This window comes from Mchenga conophoros, linkage group LG3, assembly GCF_057382185.1.
Source record: "Mchenga conophoros isolate Kocher_MC1m ecotype Shallow Benthic linkage group LG3, M_conophoros_male_GT1.1, whole genome shotgun sequence".
Taxonomy (NCBI): domain Eukaryota; kingdom Metazoa; phylum Chordata; class Actinopteri; order Cichliformes; family Cichlidae; genus Mchenga; species Mchenga conophoros.
This window is the reverse complement of record NC_140528.1, coordinates 25,894,478-25,914,448: the sequence shown is the minus strand read 5'-3', so window position 1 is coordinate 25,914,448 and position 19,971 is coordinate 25,894,478. Positions and strand designations below refer to the sequence as shown.

Genomic DNA, 19,971 nt, shown 5'->3' with positions numbered 1-19,971 from the left:
CTGCTGGCGAAAATAACGGAGGAAATCGGGATGGTAAGCCAATTTCTGTCTTAGCGCATTTGCGCCGCTATGTGTTTTTGTGGTCTTCTTTTGCGGCTCATTCAGTGAATTTTGGTCAGAGCGTGGTGAAACTTGGTGTGTGGGGTCAGTGATAGCTCTGGAAGCTAACTAACCTTTCTTTAGCCGGTTACATTAAGTTTGAAGAATTTCTTGTTCGGTTTTGTTTGTTTAGCGGACTTACATTTACGTAACTGCTCCTTTAATCATGGCTTGTTTTCGGTGTGTTTGGTGGTTGTAGAAATGGTTTATATGAGATTTTAGCTGAGATTCAGAGGTTTCTCTGGATACCACACGTCTGGACTTATATTTATCACCCTGTGTTATAATCGATTAAACGTGGTCGCCTCCTTTTTGCCCCCGATACCGGGGGCGATAATCTGGACTCCACTCACCCGACTTTTCAGCAGTATGCAGACTTTAACGGTGTGTTCACACTGAAGGCGATAGATGCGATCAGAGCGTCAGATTTACATGTAAAGTCAATGTAGAAGCGCGATAATAATAATAATGGATTGATATAGCGCTTTTCAAGGCACCCAAAGTGCTTTACAATGCCACTATTCATTCACTCTCGCATTCACACACTGGTGGAGGCAACTATGTTTGTAGCCACAGCTGCCCTGGGGCAGACTGACAGAGGCGAGGCTGCCATATCGTGCCATCGGCCCCTCTGGCCAACACCAGTAGGCGGTAGGATAAAGTGTCTTGCCCAAGGACACAACGACCAGGACAGAGAGCCCAGGGTTCGAACCGGCGACCTTTCGGTTACAGATACGCTTCCCAACCCCCTGAGCCACGGTCGCCCCAATGTCGCGATGACACGCAATTGCGGGTCCCGTGAAAATTCAGAAGCAGATTTGCCTCGCAAAAACGCGTCAAAGCAGCGCGTCTGGCGCGTTTGACTCGTGAATAAAACCACGCGGGTCAGTTTTTGTGTTGCATTTTGTGCATACGCGCGTTTCACGTCTACCGCTCAAGTTGGAAAAATCTGAACTCCAGCGTCAATTCGCGCAGCGACAACCAATCAGGAGCCTGGTGACGTGGCCTTGACCTAGGTCAAAGGGGCAGATCCAGCCGCTATTTTGCCACTGATGTACAAATACCTTTCTGCTTTTGCATAAAAGCAGAAAGATGTTGTCATGTAGGAATATATGTTATTGTTTATTAATAAACAGCACACAGTGGTCCCGCTGTTCATCCGTCACTGCTTTGCTTTTTCGCTGATTTTTTTATTGCACAATACAGCATTGCATTCTGCAGCCTGGTTGACAAACCTCCTCCGTGTCATGTTTCCTGCGCTTGCCAAATTTATCATGTTTGGTTTTGATAACCATCACGTCCAATAGAAAAAACAGCACAAAAACATCCATAACTAATACCTTCATTTGGAAATACACACCTGCACCAGGAGGGAAGAAAGCGCACGAAAGTGGCAGGCATGTGAAGACAAAACGCTGCATAATAATACTTTTACGTTTTGCAATCTACAAAGGTTTGCACTTTGAGAATCAACTTGTGAGAACTGTGACTAATCTTCATGTGTGTATTGCATATTTTGATGCGCGATTGATTCGCATTGGACACGCGTCGAAGTGCGAATGTGCACGCGTCAAATTAAGGGTGTCTAGCGCGTTTTGTTCGTGTCTATTGCATTCGGTGTGAACACACCGTAAGACATGGGACAGTACAACTCGGGCCCTTCTATGTATGCATCCCAAGTGTTTGCATAGAATCTATGCAAACACTTGGGATGCATACATAGTCACTGCATACTGTCCCCAGTAGCTAGATTAGACAAACTCCTCCTGTTAATACTCAGTATACTCCTGCATGTCAAAGACTTCCTTTTCTGCCAAAAGCAAAAAAAAAAAAAAAAAAACAGCAAAGAATTTATCTGCTGCAAAACTCTAAATGTAGCACTTATCTATCTGATGTGACTGATCCAGGCAGTTTGAGATACATTATCAACTGTGTTTCAGCCTCTGCTTAACTAAGTTATAAAAGGCCTTTATTTAGCTCCTCAACAGAAGCTGTTTAGCTCATCTGTATCATATTTGTACTGCATAAAAATAGGAAGGTGCATCTCAGGTTATCTGGTGATCATAGAATTGCTGTGAAATTTGAAGTTCTTAAATTGTACAGTATAAACTGCTTGTAGCTTGAAGTTTTAACTTTTAACAGTCATTAAAACTAGAAAAGTGCTGTGTAAATCTCACTCTGTGGTATCTCTTGTGAAACTGAGATGAAGACAACATGAGCGTTTGTCTCTTAAAAGGTTTCCAGAGTGTGAAAAGGGGAAACACCCACTGCTAAGTGGCTGTGATCTGTGTATAGTAGTTACCCATTTAAAAATAATAGTAATAAATAAATATAAATACAAGTAAATGGGTGTAACTGCAGGTGAAGCGACATTGTACCTCTATTTTTTTTGTTTTTTTGTTTGCATTTTCTTCCTTTTCTTCTGTAAAGTATAAAGTACAAAGTGTGAAACTGTGGCACTGATGTGGCATTGAAGTTTAGCATGTCACACTTACACCTTTGTCACATGTTTAAAGTTTATTTGATTTCAAAACCATGACCCATTAGCCTCAGCAACTCAGCCCAGCTGACATCACCATAAACACAGCAGCACTTTTAAAGTAACAGAGATATAATCTGAGAGAGGGGGAAGGACTTCCTCTTGCCTCACGCCCACTTCTGGTTAACGACACTATTTCTGTTTAGCTTGAGCTTGCTCACAACATGTGGGTGAATTTATCAGCAAACCACAATTTCATGTTAAAAAAAATCTGCATTAGTATAATGAAATACTTTAAATGAGTCAAGCTCAGCTTTGTCAGTTCAGATGTATTTTTAGTTATATAATGACATCTCTGTTTATCAGCATCAGTTAAAACTTTATTCTTCTATGAATCTATTTTCTTAATTGTTTATAAAGTTGAGCGTCTCAGATGATTTGGAGCCGATCAAAGCTGTTTTAGGATGAGACGTGGGATACACCCTGGAGAGATGAAAATTGAAATAAATATAAAAGAGTATAAACACGTCATGCTGTGGTCAGATTTTGTTAAAGAGTGTTAGTTCTGTTGAAAAGGAAGGAAGCAGAGAGAAGAAGTAAAAAGAAACCCTCTTTGTTTCCTTCTCAGCTCTTTGGTATCTGCTGTGCTGCTGCTTCACTCTCTCTCTTTACAGAAAGTTGTAGAAGTTTTCAGACGTGTCACTGCTGGATGTGAGGATGGGAGCCACTTTGCTCTGTGAGCTGGGCCTATTCTGTGAGTACATCACTGACTCCTATTGTTTGATTCATACTGATCCATAAACATGTTTTAGTAAGAAGAACAGAGCATCAGTCGTTTGTACCATTGCAGGTCATGTGATCAGAGGACTCTCATGTTTGTTACCAACATGTTTGTTTGTAGACTGGATTAGATTTTAGTGCACTGACTCAGATCAGAGTGGAGCTGCTTTAGTTTATCTAAGAAAGGTTTGTTTCTCCATCAGTGATAGTTTGATGAATTTATCCATCTCTGTCTGCCTGTTATTGCGGCTTCCCACCTTCATTATCAAGTACATTTCTTGACTAAGACTCAGACTCGACACTCATATTAAGATTTTTTATCAATGTATCTGTGCATTGTCATATTTTTATGTTCCAGGTGCTGCTACATATAATGTTATTGCTGAAATAACAGAAATAGATATGAAGAAAAAAACAGATAAACATATGAACCAGAGGAGCTCGTAGAAAATGTATTTGTATTGTATGTGTTTATTCAGATTGTATTTCTGATTGCAAAGACTTTCAGAAAGGACATGATTAACAAACACTAGGTTTACTAAACCTGCGCAAATTTGCGTAACTTCCCTAAACCCAACACCCCCTAGCAGGGCCGTGCAGAGAGGTTTAAAGGGGCGGGTGCTCAAAGTTAAAAAGGGGCACATTGAACCATGCTGAATAACAACAACACACATTCATCAAGAATCTAATATGGGCAACAAGGCAAAGCAAACGTAGCAGATGTTTTACCTGATGGGTACAATGTTGCTGTTGAGGGGTTGCTGTGGATAGTGCTGGAGGGCAGGGCTGTGTTGATCTGAGACTGTAGACATTAAAAAGTCCACAGGAGAGATGGTAGCTGATTAAACAAGTGTCATGAGATAGTAACAAAATGCAAAGATTGGTGACAGCGCTTGGAACCATAAGGACACAAAAAACTGTGAGAAATAATTTAGGCTCTGCCTGTGAATCACTCCTTGCTTCTCTTCTTCCTTCCATCCCATCATTTCATATATTACTCTCCACTTGCTGTCTATCTGAGAACAAGGCACAACTTGCTATTGCAATAAACTATAATTTAATTATCCACACCTAACAACTCTTGCACTTAATTTATAATAAAATGATGACAGAAAAATGTTATAGCACTGCCTTTAGTAGCCTCACACAGCTCCTACTGTTTCCTCCTCATGTCCTTACCAGGCATGTCTGGACAATAAGATAAGATAAGATAAGATAAGAGATAAGATAAAACTTTATTAATCCCTCGGGTGGGTTCCTCTGGGAAATTCGGTTTCCAAAAGCACAGCACCGACAGAAGTTACAGAGCGTGAGCATAATATTATATATATACACACACACACACACACACACACACATATATATAAATACAGAGACATATATAAATAAAATATACGAAGGGGATAAATAGAATAAATAGGAATAAAAATAAAAATACAAGTGAATTGCACATTTAAAGTATTGAGGTGTATTGCACCATTGACTATTAACAAAAGTATTGCATAAAAAGGTATTGCACAGTGAGGTGAAGAGGCACTACAGCTTAGTTGTTCCCCCCTCCTTTGTCCTCCTGTTTCCCCTCCCTCTCCCCTCCAGAGAGGAGTTAAACAGTTTGATGGCGTGTGGGACAAAGGAGCTTTTAAGTCTGTTAGTTCTTGTCTTTGGGAGAAGCAACCTGTCACTGAACAGACTCTTCTGGTTGTTAATGGCCGTGTGCAGAGGATGCCCAGCATTGTTCATAATGTCCAGCAGTTTTTTTTAGTGTCCTTTTCTCTGCCACTGTCACCAGAGTGTCCAGCTTCATGCCGACCACAGAGCTAGCCCTCCTGATCAGTTTCTCCAGCCTGGATGAGTCCCTCTTTGCTGTGCTGCTCCCCCAGCACACCACAGCATAGAAAAGTACTCCAGCAACCACTGACTGGTAAAACATCCTCAGGAGCTTCCTGCAGATGTTAAAGACCTCAGCCTCCTGAGGAAGTACAGTCGGCTTTGGGCTTTTTTATACAGGTGCTCTGTGTTGCATGACCAGTCCAGTTTGTTGTCCACCCACAGCCCGAGGTACTTGTATGTGTTGACCACCTCCACCTCCAATGTTATATCATGAGTAATTTTTTTTTTTTTTAAATCCATCTAAATAAAACACACACATGCACACACAGTGACATTTTAGTCCTTCTTCAGAATACTGTATATACTATGGGCATCACAGTGCTGATCCAGAATCCTTACATTATTATTTATTACTAGAGCTACAATAATAAAGCAATGAGGAGGGGGAAGTAATAAATATGAAATAATATCACTAATATTATCATTATTTAAGCAGCGGAGGCGTGTGTTCCATTTGTTTCACTATCCACTCTGTGCAGGGCAAAGCTTATTACATTTTTAAACTGTAGAGATGCAATAATTTTACTGCTGTAAAATCCAAATTTTGTCTTATTTAAAATATAAATCTAATATAATCTGCTTCTTAATGTATGTTCTTTAAAATACAGCGTGTGTTTTTTAATATATTATAATTATAATAATGCATAATTATGTGGACATGCATATTAGATCGTTTTTTAGTGAAATATAATCCTTCCAGAAAGGCAGGAAAAGCCCGGAAACTTACCTTAAAACTAAATATGTTCCCTAAAACGGTGACAGAGCTACAGACCCATGACAGCCTTACACAGGTAGCCAGCAGCTATGACCAGCGCTACTTGTGCAGTTAATAAAAGGACAGGTAATGTTTGTCGCGCTGTTGCACACGCAGCATGCTCGTTTGTTTCAACATACCAACATGTACATAATAAGCTAATACTCCTGGGTGCTACACACTACAGTGTGCGCTGTACACCTACTTACTGGTTTTGTTGCATCAGTCTGTGTCTCTTAGTTAACTTGTGTTTCTCCTACAGCTCCGGACCGCTAAAAATGCGCGTGCTCTTTGTGAGCTCGTTCCCGGCTCGTAACCAGCGCGTTCTGCTGTCAAGGGCGATCGTTGGTTAAATGTGATCATGTGACTGATGCAAGCCAGATCCTTTTATTTAGCAAAACTGTGATTAATAGTTAAATATTATTGTTGAGGGGCACAGACAGGACTCCGCACGCACACACACATTAAAAAATAATAATAATAATTTTTTTTTAAAAAGCTGCCTCAACAAAAGGGCACTTTGGGCACTCATCAGGAAACGGGTGGGCGCTCAAGCCCCTGTAGTCCCCCCCCCCCCCCCCCCTGCATGTGCCTGCCCCCTAGAATTACTGGCTTTTTTATTTTCTGGTGCAAGTTCCGAGGTGTTAATCACCCCTGCTGAGATTTTCACAGGCCGTCAGCTCGTTTCTCCTCCAGCTTTTGTTGTGCAAACCACCCATTATCCTTGAGGCCTGGCACATTTGCATATACTCACTCAGAGTTGCTCAGATCCAAGTCAGGCCAAACCTCTGTGTTACAACTTTCAGAAATTGCTGCCGTATCTATACAAAATATCCCACACATTGACTGACTTGCAAATATAAAAGACACACATTCACACCTCCCTTGACTCTCAGCACAGATCTTCCATTGTTCCATTGTCACTGTGTATGTGAGGGAGTGGCATTGCTTGACTACAGCACAGTGCTGTGCATAAAAGTAAACCGACCCAGGCGGGAGAATCATTTCTTGTTCGCATTTCTGAGAATACACATCAGGATGGCCACCATATCACTGCCACGCAGGAAGAACCTCTCTGCGCCACAGGCTTTGGCCTTGCTTCAGGAAATGGACGAAGCAGATTCTGATGGCGGAGAGGTTTCATTTGTCCAGCTGGCCACTGATACCTCCTCAGAAGAATCTGAAAAGGAGACGGAACAAGAACCCAACATGCCTCCACGGATGAAGCCCCGTGGTACTGGGAAGCCCAGCCAGAGCCACACAGCAAAAGACGGCACTGTGTGGGTTGAGGAGGACATTGGAATGCCCAGTGCAGTAGCAAATCGTTCGTGCTTCACTGCGCAAGCTGGACCCACAGAGTCTGCTAAGGTTTGTCACTGCCATAGTAGATATGATATTTATATAAACCCATTTAGAGTGAGGTTCATGTAAATTTACCATTCTCTATTTGTTTATCTTCCGACAGCGTAAGATTACAAGTGTGCTCCAAAGCTTCCTTTGCCTGTTAGACGTGGGAATGCTGCAGACCATCAGGGAGTGCACAGTACATCAAGCCCACAGAACAGAGCCGGACTGGAATTTGTCAGTTCATGAACTGATGGCATTCATTTCAATCCTGTTTGTAAGAGCAAGCATGTGTGCTGTTGGTGCCATTGTGGATTGCTGGTCAGAAAGATTTCTGGTGCCAGTAATCAAAGAGACAATGCCCCGAGATAGATTCATTTCAATTATACAACACCTTCGATTTGATGACAGGGACACACGGGCAGAACGGGTGAAGACAGACAAATTTGCGGCGATCTCCGACATCTGGACACGCTTCAATGAGAACTGTGCTAAGAGTTTCACTCCAGGAGAACACATGACCATAGATGAACAGCTGTCCCCTACCAAGGTTCGCTGTCCATTCACACAGTATAATGCAACCAAGCCAGACAAATTTGGGATCAAGTTCTGGATGGCCACAGACTTGGAGACCAAATATGTCTGCAGTGCATCTCCTTACTTGGGAAAGGACCCCAGTCATCAGAAGGGAGAGAAGCTGGCAGAGAACGTGGTCATGAAACTGATGGAGCCGTTTTTGGATGTTGGGAGAAATGTCACAACGGACAATTTCTTTACTTCACTGTCACTGTCGCACAGACTGCTGGAGCGCAAAACAACGTTACTGGGCAAAAGAAGATTGTTTCTGAGTTTTCTAGCTCAGCAACTTCGTTGCCGATTCATGCAGCACAAGGAAATATTAGCACAGAGGCAGGCTGCTGAAGCTGCTGCAGCTGCTGTGCCAGGGACTGTAAAGACAACACAGTGCCAGGTGCAAGAGAGCTGCAACAGGAATCGCAGCAGGTTTACCTGTGCAACATGTCAGAAATTCACCTGTGCTAAATGCAGGGGTGATGGACACTGGGTCTGCAAATGCTGTAAAGTTTGAAACACCTTGAAATAAAACAGACTTGTGTACCCATATATTGTGAACATGTGTCTTTTGTATGTAGGTTGTAACACAGAGGTTTGGCCTGCCTTGGATCTGATTAAACAAATGCCAATGTTACACACACACACACACACACACACACACACACACACACACATGGAAAATCTGAATTTATTTGTCCCACAAGTGGAAAATCTGCATTGTCATTGCAAAAAAGTGGACAGTGCCAGACAAAAGCAGCTAAATAAAAATGTACACACATATACATGTATATGTATATACAGTGGGTGTCAGGGTTGCTGGGTCGGTGACCCAGTGTTTTCAGTTTTGTTCATGTTCATGTTCTCACTTCCTGCTTTTCCTGTGTCAGCTCGTCTCGTGTCATTAGCCAGATTATGTTCAGCTGTGTACTCACCGGCCTCTCATTATCATCCTCATCAGTCTGTGTATTTAAGCCCTCTGTTTCCACTCATTCACGGTCGTGTCATTGATGTTGATGTTCATGTTCATGTCGTCCCTCCGTCTGTATGTTCAGTTAGTCAGCCAGCCAGTCAGTCACTCACTCCATCGTTCCTGCTTTGTTCATTCACCCTCCAATAAATCCTCTTCACTTCTGCACCGTGAGTCCAGCGTTTGGGTCATCTCTTCCACGCCTCCACACACAACCTCTGACAGTGGGGCAAAAAAGTATTTAGTCAGCCACCGATTGTGCAAGTTCCCCCACTTAAAATGATGACAGAGGTCAGTAATTTGCACCAGAGGTACACTTCAACTGTGAGAGACAGAATGTGAAAAAAAAATCCATGAATTCACATGGTAGGATTTGTAAAGAATTTATTCGTAAATCAGGGTGGAAAATAAGTATTTGGTCAATAACAAAAATACAACTCAATACTTTGTAACATAACCTTTGTTGGCAATAAGAAAGGTAAGAGTTCAAGTTAATTCAGTTCAATTCAATTTTATTTATATAGGGCTAAATCACAACAACAATTGACTCATTGACCCTACAGTAATACAGAGAAAACCCCAACAATCAGATGATCTGAAAGCCGAAGGCTCTGTCTTCCGTTCTACTTCTAAATATCGTAGGAGCGACAAGTAAGCCTGTTGTCACAGTTAACTGAGGACTCAACTGCAGGACTCCAATGCTTGGAAGAATACAGAGAATTTATTTATAATGTTCCAAGTGTATGCACAATAGTGCAAGGGTAGGTGTTTTATACAGGAGTGCATGGGTAGGGACTCTAAGAAATCCAAGGGAGGAAGAAAACAGTGAAATCACTCTTGCTCCTCTTCAGCCACACAACATAGACTGCCAGCCACTCTCCACTCGGTCATGAAAATCCACTCTGGGAAAACAGGGACAAGTCCAGATAATCTATAAGAATATGCAGTGGGGCAAAAAAGTATTTAGTCAGCCACCGATTGTGCAAGTTCCCCCACCTAAAATGATGACAGAGGTCAGTAATTTGCACCAGAGGTACACTTCAACTGTGAGAGACAGAATGTGGAAAAAAAAATCCATGAATCCACATGGTAGGATTTGTAAAGAATTTATTCGTAAATCAGGGTGGAAAATAAGTATTTGGTCAATAACAAAAATACAACTCAATACTTTGTAACATAACCTTTGTTGGCAATAACAGAGGTCAAACGTTTACTATAGGTCTTTACCAGGTTTGCACACACAGTAGCTGGTATTTTGGCCCATTCCTCCATGCAGATCTTCTCGAGAGCAGTGATGTTTTGGGGCTGTCGCCGAGCAACACGGACTTTCAACTCCCGCCACAGATTTTCTATGGGGTTGAGGTCTGGAGACTGGCTAGGCCACTCCAGGACTTTCAAATGCTTCTTACGGAGCCACTCCTTTGTTGCCCGGGCGGTGTGTTTTGGATCATTGTCATGTTGGAAGACCCAGCCTCGTTTCATCTTCAAAGTTCTCACTGATGGAAGGAGGTTTTGGCTCAAAATCTCACGATACATGGCCCCATTCATTCTGTCCTTAACACGGATCAGTCGTCCTGTCCCCTTGGCAGAAAAACAGCCCCATAGCATGATGTTTCCACCCCCATGCTTCACAGTAGGTATGGTGTTCTTGGGATGCAACTCAGTATTCTTCTTCCTCCAAACACGACGAGTTGAGTTTATACCAAAAAGTTCTACTTTGGTTTCATCTGACCACATGACATTCTCCCAATCCTCTGCTGTATCATCCATGTGCTCTCTGGCAAACTTCAGACGGGCCTGGACATGCACTGGCTTCAGCAGCGGAACACGTCTGGCACTGCGGGATTTGATTCCCTGCCGTTGTAGTGTGTTACTGATGGTGACCTTTGTTACTTTGGTCCCAGCTCTCTGCAGGTCATTCACCAGGTCCCCCCGTGTGGTTCTGGGATCTTTGCTCACCGTTCTCATGATCATTTTGACCCCACGGGATGAGATCTTGCGTGGAGCCCCAGATCGAGGGAGATTATCAGTGGTCATGTATGTCTTCCATTTTCTGATGATTGCTCCCACAGTTGATTTTTTCACACCAAGCTGCTTGCCTATTGTAGATTCACTCTTCCCAGTCTGGTGCAGGTCTACAATACTTTTCCTGGTGTCCTTCGAAAGCTCTTTGGTCTTGGCCATGGCGGAGTTTGGAGTCTGACTGTTTGAGGCTGTGGACAGGTGTCTTTTATACAGATGATGAGTTCAAACAGGTGCCATTCATACAGGTAACGAGTGGGGGACAGAAAAGCTTCTTACAGAAGACGTTACAGGTCTGTGAGAGCCAGAGATTTTCCTTGTTTGAGGTGACCAAATACTTATTTTCCACCCTAATTTACGAATAAATTCTTTACAAATCCTACCATGTGAATTCATGGATTTTTTTTTTCACATTCTGTCTCTCACAGTTGAAGTGTACCTCTGGTGCAAATTACTGACCTCTGTCATCATTTTAAGTGGGGGAACTTGCACAATCGGTGGCTGACTAAATACTTTTTTGCCCCACTGTACATATATATATATATATATATATATATATATATATATATATATATATATATATATATATATATATATACACACACACACATATATATGTATGTGTGTGTGTGTGTGTGTGTGTGTATATATATGTAGATATAGATGTGCGTGTGTACGCTGCAGGTAAGGGAGAAAAGTAGCCTTGCAGGGAAGGAAAGACCTGAATCTCTCATGGTTGGGGGAGGGTGTGTTTGCACAACAAAAGCAGGAGAACAATGGAGCTGAAGACCTGTGAAAATCTCAGCGGGGTTCCAAGAGGTGTTAGGGTCGGGGGAATTTACGCAAATCTGCGCAGGGCTAGTAAATCTAGTAGTAGGGACTTGCACCAGGGAAAAAAAGGCTCAGTAATTCTAGTGTTAACAAAAAAAAGTCAAACCTCCAGTGACAATGACCCACACTGTTGTTCACACCTTGGCTCATGTGATGAGGCATAGGATCAATATTGAGTTAACGGCCTTCTTAAGGGATTCCACCACTAGGGTTTAAATACCTGGGATTCTCCATTATTTGGTTTTAGAACTGAAGAAGCTTCTCAGAAAAGATATGAAACACCTTCAGGAAACCTAAAGAAGTCCAGTCACTTTCTCACCTAGCTGCTTAGACACTCAAGTATGACATAAACACACTAACAGGGCGACTGTGGCTCAGGGGGTTGGGAAGCGTATCTGTAACCGGAAGGTCGCCGATTCGATCCCCGGGCTCTCTGTCCTGGTCGTTGTGTCCTTGGGCAAGACACTTTACCCTACCGCCTACTGGTGTTGGCCAGAGGGGCCGATGGCGCGATATGGCAGCCTCGCTTCTGTCAGTCTGCCCCAGGGCAGCTGTGGCTACAACTGTAACTTGCCTCCACCAGTGTTTGAACGTGAGAGTGAATGGATAGTGGCATTGTAAAGCGCTTTGGGTGCCTTGAAAAGCGCTATATGGATCCAATCCATTATTATTATTAACATGATCTGTATGATTGACAACCTACACACACATATTGAGTGTCTTTTATTTGATAATGTCTGACATTTTTTTCTTTATTGTAGTGCTCTGTACGCTACTCTGCACTGGACATGTTCAAGGTGACTGAAAAGTTTTACTTTTTCTTGTTTCTTTCTTTTTTATTTATTCAGTAAAGATTCATCTTACCTGCTTTATCAGTCTTAAGCACTTCACATTGTTGTTTTTATTTCATTGTTCATCACTAATTTATAATTTTATGAATATAAACACAGTTTGTGCCTTGAATAGTACAATATATATATATGGACATTAAATGAACAGTGTATGAACGTACTGTCACAGATTGTTTTGTGCATAAAAGTGTTTCAGATTGTAAACTTTGTGGTTGTGTTGGATTCTAGATGCTGTGCTAACTATTGAACCCAGCTCATCCAGTTTTTTCATTGGAGAGTTTGTTACCTTCAAATGTGACATGAATGAAGGAGAAGACACTGACTGGTATTACGAAATCAAGAAGGACGGTCGAGAATTTGTGCCCTACAACACAGACAAAGACTTCAGATTAGAAATTACATCTACAGGTTACAGTGGTGAATATCAGTGCTCTGGTAGCTTGGTGAGCTCACATCATATAAAGAACAGTAATACTGTCTCTATAACTGTATTAGGTAAGTCTTCAGTGACCGACAGCACAAATGTATGATCCCTGTTCAAATACTCAACTGAATTATAAAATAGAGAACATTTAATTAAATTTGTCACTGAAATTTGAACTTTAACCAAGATCACTGTACCTGTTACTTCGTTCACAGTAAAGTCAGTGTTACAATACTGACAGACCCTGTAATTTATCATTAGCAGGTGTGTGAGTTTTAACAACAGCAATTATGGATGAAATTCAATTTAATTACATTTCTAAAGGAAAATAAGAAACATAAGAAACATCAAAAGCTTCATGAAGTTTGAAGTGAAGATGTTTCTGTTATCTAAACCAAAACATGAGGAAGAGACATTTAAAGCATCATTATGTTTCCTTCAACAGAGAATAGACAAACATTTATGCTGTGGCTATTTAGAGATCAACTAATAAAAATATAAACTGTATTGTTTTTCAGTGTTCATATGTTGTTATAACGAATCACAGATATTTATTTATTTTTCTTCCTCTATCATAACAGCAGATAAACCCAGGGCCACACTGACAGCAGCAACAACAATCATACCAGTAGGGGGCAGTGTGACACTGACCTGCTCTGTGCAGAGCTCTGATGGATGGAAATATGAGTGGTTCAGACAAACCCAAACAACCTCTGAAGTTCAAATCAGAGATCAACAAAACAGAGATATCAGAGTATCTGAAGGAGGAATCTACAGCTGCAGAGGAACAAGAGGAAACCCAGTTTACTACACTGATATAAGTGATGTTGTCACCATTGAGATAACCTGTGAGTTCAGTCATTTAGTTTGAAATATACATTCACTCATGATTATCAATATACTGTGTTAAGTTTTCTCTGTTGATTTTATGTTTCTATTTGTATCTATTATGAGAAGTCTTCTGTCTTCTTGTGAATCTGTTGTTGTGGTCAGAGCAAGGAGACATCACAACAAATAATGGAAAGGAGTAATTTAAAAATAAAATAAAGCATCATAATGAAATAGAGCAAAAAAAAAATGTATGCACTGAAAGGATAATATTCATTATGGACCTGTGTAAGAGGACAGAGTGGAGGAAAGTGAATTACATCAGTATTAATACGGCTTGGACCCTTTTCCCGTCCTGTGCTTAGCAAAAAGAAGGATGTTCTCATAGCATGGCAGTTTGGTCTTATTGCTTCTTATGTGTTGTTGGAAACCTACATAGAGGTATACTGATGTTGAATGCTCACAACATCAGGGCAATGCAATCCTATGGTGACCACACTGTTTTGAAGCCCTTGGTTTACACCAGCTATAGATGGTGTAGCGGCAATCTTTGGTCCTTCTTTGCCACTTCTGCAGGACGTAAAGTTTCTGACTTGTGCTACAGAGCGCACCTGATTAAAAGCCGCATGCTCTAATTATAGAAAGAAAATCTATTTTGTACCTGTACAGGCCGCACCGGATTTTAAGCCGTATGCATTTCACTTGTAATATGAGATATTTACACAGAAATATTACACGTGAGGATTTTTAACGTTTAATTCCATCCATAAGGTAACATCAACATGGTAACATAAACGTTATGGTAACATACAAAAATACATACTGCAAATGCTTTTTTTCCTCGAACGGCGCCTGTAACACGACTACCTTTAAGTATACATACATATCGGTAACACACAAATTACGTTGCTTATGGTTTTTTTATGTAACAGTGCACAAACAACATTACAACATTTCTTAACAACCGATAAAATATATAGCGTATATATACTACTTATCATTTTGATTGGTCTACTGTTACCAGGCAAAATGTTTTTGGCAGCATGAAAAAAATATGCATTAGCCACACGTCAGTATAAGCCGCAGTGTTCACAGTGTGGGGAAAAAGTAGCAGCTTACCTAAAACTATGGTACTTGTATGCCTTTCAGTAGCAAAAAATGAGGAAAATGTAAAAAAAGGAAAAACATTTATTTATTCTACACAAACTCGAAAAGTACAAAAAAAAAAATGTCTCAAGTAGGAGCTCCATTTACATTTCTATGATATTATATCTGAAATAACTATCACAGCAATGATCAGAAAACTGTTCCTCCATGCCCTGCGTACTAGCCTCGCCTTTCATCACCACATGGTGGCCCACTACACACCGCCTTTACGACACCTACCAACACTTTAAAACAACACAACAAAACAGGACAAATTCATGGAGCATAATATATTACATTACAACATAAAACAATCCAGATTATAACTAGAATTTACGCAAGTTTTACGTCATAACAAAATGCTTAAATATGACCCGATATAGTTGAGTAAATATTGGCCTGAATTGTCTATGCTCCAATAGAAGGGGTCCAAAAATCACAACACGAACAACATAATAGAAATAAAAGGAACTAATTCTCCTTAGAGCGCTTACAGAAACCCTCCTTTAAAACCCAAGGGTTTCCAGATTACATCAATTCACTGTCCCCTCTAGAATGATTAACACTGTATCACCAACATAACACAATTTACAATGTTCATAAGGAATAGTCAGTCCCAACTAAAATGTCCTTTGGATATGAAACCATATACAGTGTCTTCTTTGAAGGTGTAACTGTAGTGAACAGGAGACGACAGTGGGATCCTAGTCTGTTAAGCTGACCAAAGATACAGCAGCCGGAGTGAGCAATAAAGTTTGGGGTCCACAAAAGCAAAGAAAATAGAAACCATACCTTTGTCTCTGGGTGACACTGCGTGGGAAAATCACCAGGCTACGCAATGGCAACGCTTTCACACACAGCTGAACGAAACACATACCCTATTCACCGCTGACTCACATTGTTCTTGTGTTTGTTTCTTAGAAAGAGCCCAAACTCAGGCCAGTAACTGGCAACATTAAGTGAGGTCGCTAAAGCCCTCGCAGAGACTCGTTAGCTCCGAACATTCACTTAACGGCCGAACTCGGCTTAATCCAACTGGAAACGGAGGTAGGTCTTAAAGAAAAGTGCAGCTAAGGTTAACTTTCGCTCCGACTTCCCACCACCACGCTGTCGGCGATGGCCTGCAGCACCACATGTTGTGGCTAGCGGCTAGAAAAAGCCAAGCTTCGCACAAGCAACTTAATTTTGACTGACCTCTCGGATCCCCCGTTTGGGCTCAGCCGAAACGTGAGGCTTCCTTAATGTGGCTGACCGTGACAACATGCGCGAGACGGCTACTTCTCCTCTCCTTGGCTCCACACGCACAAACGAGCGCGTGCGGGTTCTCTGTCTTCTCTTTGATTTTCTCTTGCCTTTCTCAGACAAGCCATTCAAGGCACTATATGGCAACCCCCACAATCTACATACCTTTACATTTGCCCACAACCGTTTCTCCACCAAGTATTTAGTCACAGTTTGCTTAGGGATCAAATACATGTTTCACTGAGTAGCATGCAAAGTCAATCAATAACATTTATGTAATGTGGCAGGAGTTATGGATTTTTGGGTGATATTGTGTCTCTCTCCACAAGTTTCTATCCACTATCTTCAGAACAGAAAATATGAAGTAATTCAGAACATACAAGATGCAAACAGAACTAACTTAACATTAGGAGAATAGTGAAATATATGTCCGATCAGAGTCTAAGTTTGTAGGAGAGATTAAGATTGACAGTGAAATACTGAGCAGCTGAAGTCACAGGGTACTTTAACTTAAAGCTGAACCTTCTTCATTCAAAATAAGCATGGATAAAGTTATCACAAAGCGCCAGGTCAGATTTCAGGGCTTCACAAACATGGATATTGTGGCATAAACATTACAAAGTATCCATCATATTAAACTGACTCTTCAAAAATTTCTGCAATATCAGGCGAGTCTTTGTGACAAGGGAGCAGCCTAAAGAAACTTTTAACACTTACATATGCATACTTTGTGATTATTCCACTTGTTTGTGAGGCTCTATTTTACAATATTATAAGAGGCATTATGCTTTAGTCCATCTGACGCTACCTGGTTGCACCTCACCTCATAATTAATGTTATTCTTTCTTACAGCACAGTCCAGGACTGAAATGTTTCCTACTCTGTTGATCGCTGGACTTCTTTGTGGAATTTTACTGATTCTTCTTCTGCTGCTGGGTTACATAAAGCTGTTAAAAGGTGAGACTTTTTCTTTCCGATACGAGATTGATTATGATCCCATTATTATCTAATTATTCAGAATCACAGATGTATCCTGAACACTTCATGCACTGTCACAGCACCAGAAAAAGTAAAAAGAAAAACATGTACTTGTCTTTTTTTACAGATAAATCTTTTATCAGGTTGGTTCAAATCTCCCACTTCACATTTTCAACAAACCAGAATTACAACCTGTGTTTCTTATCAAATTGAATGTTTTACTATATTTTATTACTATATTAGGACTCAGAGCACAAACCAGAGCTCTGCTATGAAACACAGGATCAACCAGGGTGAAGCTCAACACAGCCAAAACACTTCTCTCCAAGGTCAGCTTTAACCATAACAATTTTGCTATTGTTACTTTATTTATTCATTTATTTATTGTCAAATTGTGAACTTTGACTCTGATATTTGCAGTTTTTTTTATTTAAAAGATGATCAAAATCATATATAGAAATGTTAATGATTAATCTATCACTGACTTGTTTTTGCAGGTGATGCTTGTATATATGAATCAATCGGAGACTACGATGACAGAGAAAAGGGTAATGCATTTATAGTTTCATATAAGTATGCAGACTCATTGTGATTATGTTCCATTTTTATATATTAATTCTCCATTTTAGCAGAATGCAGGGATTTCACATATTCTTTGATTGAGCTTAAAAACTTCACTAAGAAAGGTAAGAGTTCAAGTTAATTCAGTTCAATTCAATTTTATTTATATAGGGCTAAATCACAACAACAATTGACTCATTGACCCTACAGTAAAACAGAGAAAACCCCAACAATCAAATGATCTGAAAGCCGAAGGCTCTGCCTTCCGTTCTACTTCTAAATATCGTAGGAGCGACAAGTAAGCCTGTTGTCACAGTTAACTGAGGACTCAAGTGCAGGACTCCAATGCTTGGAAGAATACTGAGAATTTATTTATAATGTTCCAAGTGTATGCACAATAGTGCAAGGGTAGGTGTTTTATACAGGAGTGCATGGGTAGGGACTCTAAGAAATCCAAGGGAGGAAGAAAACAGTGAAATCAAATCAATCAAATCAAATCAAAATTTATTTATATAGCACATTTTTAAGACCGAAGTACACCAAAGTGCTTTCCATTAAAATCGCAGTACAAATAAAATCACAATAAAATATAAATTACAAATATATAAAATATAAGATAATAACATAATCTAAATACAGAGCCAGATGTAAATTACCCTAATTCGCCTTAAATGCCAGATCAAACAAATACGTTTTTAAACGTGATTTAAAAGACTGAATGGAATCTGACGCACGAATATGAAGAGGGAGAGTATTCCATAGCCTGGGTGCAGCAACGGCAAAGGCACGGTCTCCTCTGGTCTTCAGCCGAGACCTAGGTTGCACCAAGAGCAGTTGGCCCGATGATCTTAGTGCTCTCTGAGGGCTGTACAGGCAGAGGAGATCAGCTAAGTAGTCAGGTGCCATATTGTTCAAAATTTTATAAGTAAACAATAGAATTTTAAAATCAATTTGATATTTGATAGGAAGCCAGTGTAAATTTTTCAGAACAGGGGTGATAGAGTCAAACTTTCTAGTGCCGGTCAAGAGACGTGCTGCGGCATTCTGGACCAGCTGCAGACGCTGCAGAAGAGAAGATTGTAGACCCAAGTAGAGAGAATTACAATAGTCCAGTCTTGACATAATGAAAGCATGAATGAGTTTCTCCATATCTTTGTGTGGTATGTAGGGTTTAGCCTTAGAGATTAGGCGTAGTTGATGAAAGCTAGTTTTTACCACAGTAGAGACCTGTTTGTCAAGTTTGTCAAGGAGCAATCACTCTTGCTCCTCTTCAGCCACACAACATAGACTGCCAGCCACTCTCCACTCGGTCATGAAAATCCACTCTGGGAAAACAGGGACAAGTCCAGATAATCTATAAGAATATACAGTATCTATATCTATGAAGTGCTTTGAGAGACTGGTCTGTCAGCACATCAGGGCCGGTCTGCCTCCCACTCTGGACCCCCACCAATTTGCCTACAGGACAAATCGATCCACTGAGGACGCCATCACCATAGCTCTCCACACTGCGCTGAGTCACCTGGAGCACCGAGGAAGCTATGTGAGAATGCTCTTTCTGGACTTCAGCTCAGCATTCAATCATATCATCCCGGAGATCCTGGTCCAGAAACTGTCTCACCTGGGACTCTCCACCCCCATCTGCCTCTGGATCAAGGACTTCCTGACAAATAGACCACAGTCTGTCAGACTCGGCCCCCACCTGTCCAGCACCATCACACTCAGCACCGGGTCTCCACAAGGATGTGTTTTGAGTCCCCTCCTGTTTACGCTCTACACACCCGACTGCTCCCCTACCCATCTCTCAAACACCATCATAAAGTTCGCGGATGACACCACAGTGGTTGGACTCATCTCAAGGGGGGATGAGTCGGACTACAGAGATGAGGTCAACAGACTGACTGAGTGGTGTTCAGTTAACAACCTCCAACTGAACACCACGAAAACTAAAGAACTTATCTTGGACTTCAGGAAGGGCAGAGCAGACCCGGCCCCACTTTACATTCACGGGAGCTGTGTGGAGAGGGTACACTCCATGAGGTTTCTGGGCGTGCAGATCTCTGATGACCTCTCCTGGACTGCAAATACTACAGCGGTGGTTAAAAAGGCCCAGCAGCGTCTCTACTTTCTGAGAGTGCTCAGGAGGAACAACCTGGAGGAGAGGCTGCTGGTGACATTTTACAGAGCCACCATAGAGAGCAT

General features: G+C 41.2%; 1 protein-coding gene across 1 annotated transcript in view; it reads left to right on the top strand.

Moving 5' to 3' along the window:
- LOC146577876 (uncharacterized) overlaps nucleotides 1-18,071 on the top strand; it is a 29,600-nt gene extending 11,529 nt beyond the window's left edge. The window contains exons 5-11 of the mRNA XM_085267730.1: nucleotides 13,596-13,862; nucleotides 17,083-17,187; nucleotides 17,336-17,351; nucleotides 17,452-17,537; nucleotides 17,706-17,756; nucleotides 17,838-17,894; nucleotides 17,980-18,071. Coding sequence (XP_085123856.1) covers nucleotides 13,596-13,862; nucleotides 17,083-17,187; nucleotides 17,336-17,351; nucleotides 17,452-17,537; nucleotides 17,706-17,756; nucleotides 17,838-17,894; nucleotides 17,980-18,071 — 674 coding nt within the window. The remainder of the gene's footprint in view (nucleotides 1-13,595; nucleotides 13,863-17,082; nucleotides 17,188-17,335; nucleotides 17,352-17,451; nucleotides 17,538-17,705; nucleotides 17,757-17,837; nucleotides 17,895-17,979) is intronic.
- Nucleotides 18,072-19,971: the final 1,900 nt, after the last annotated feature.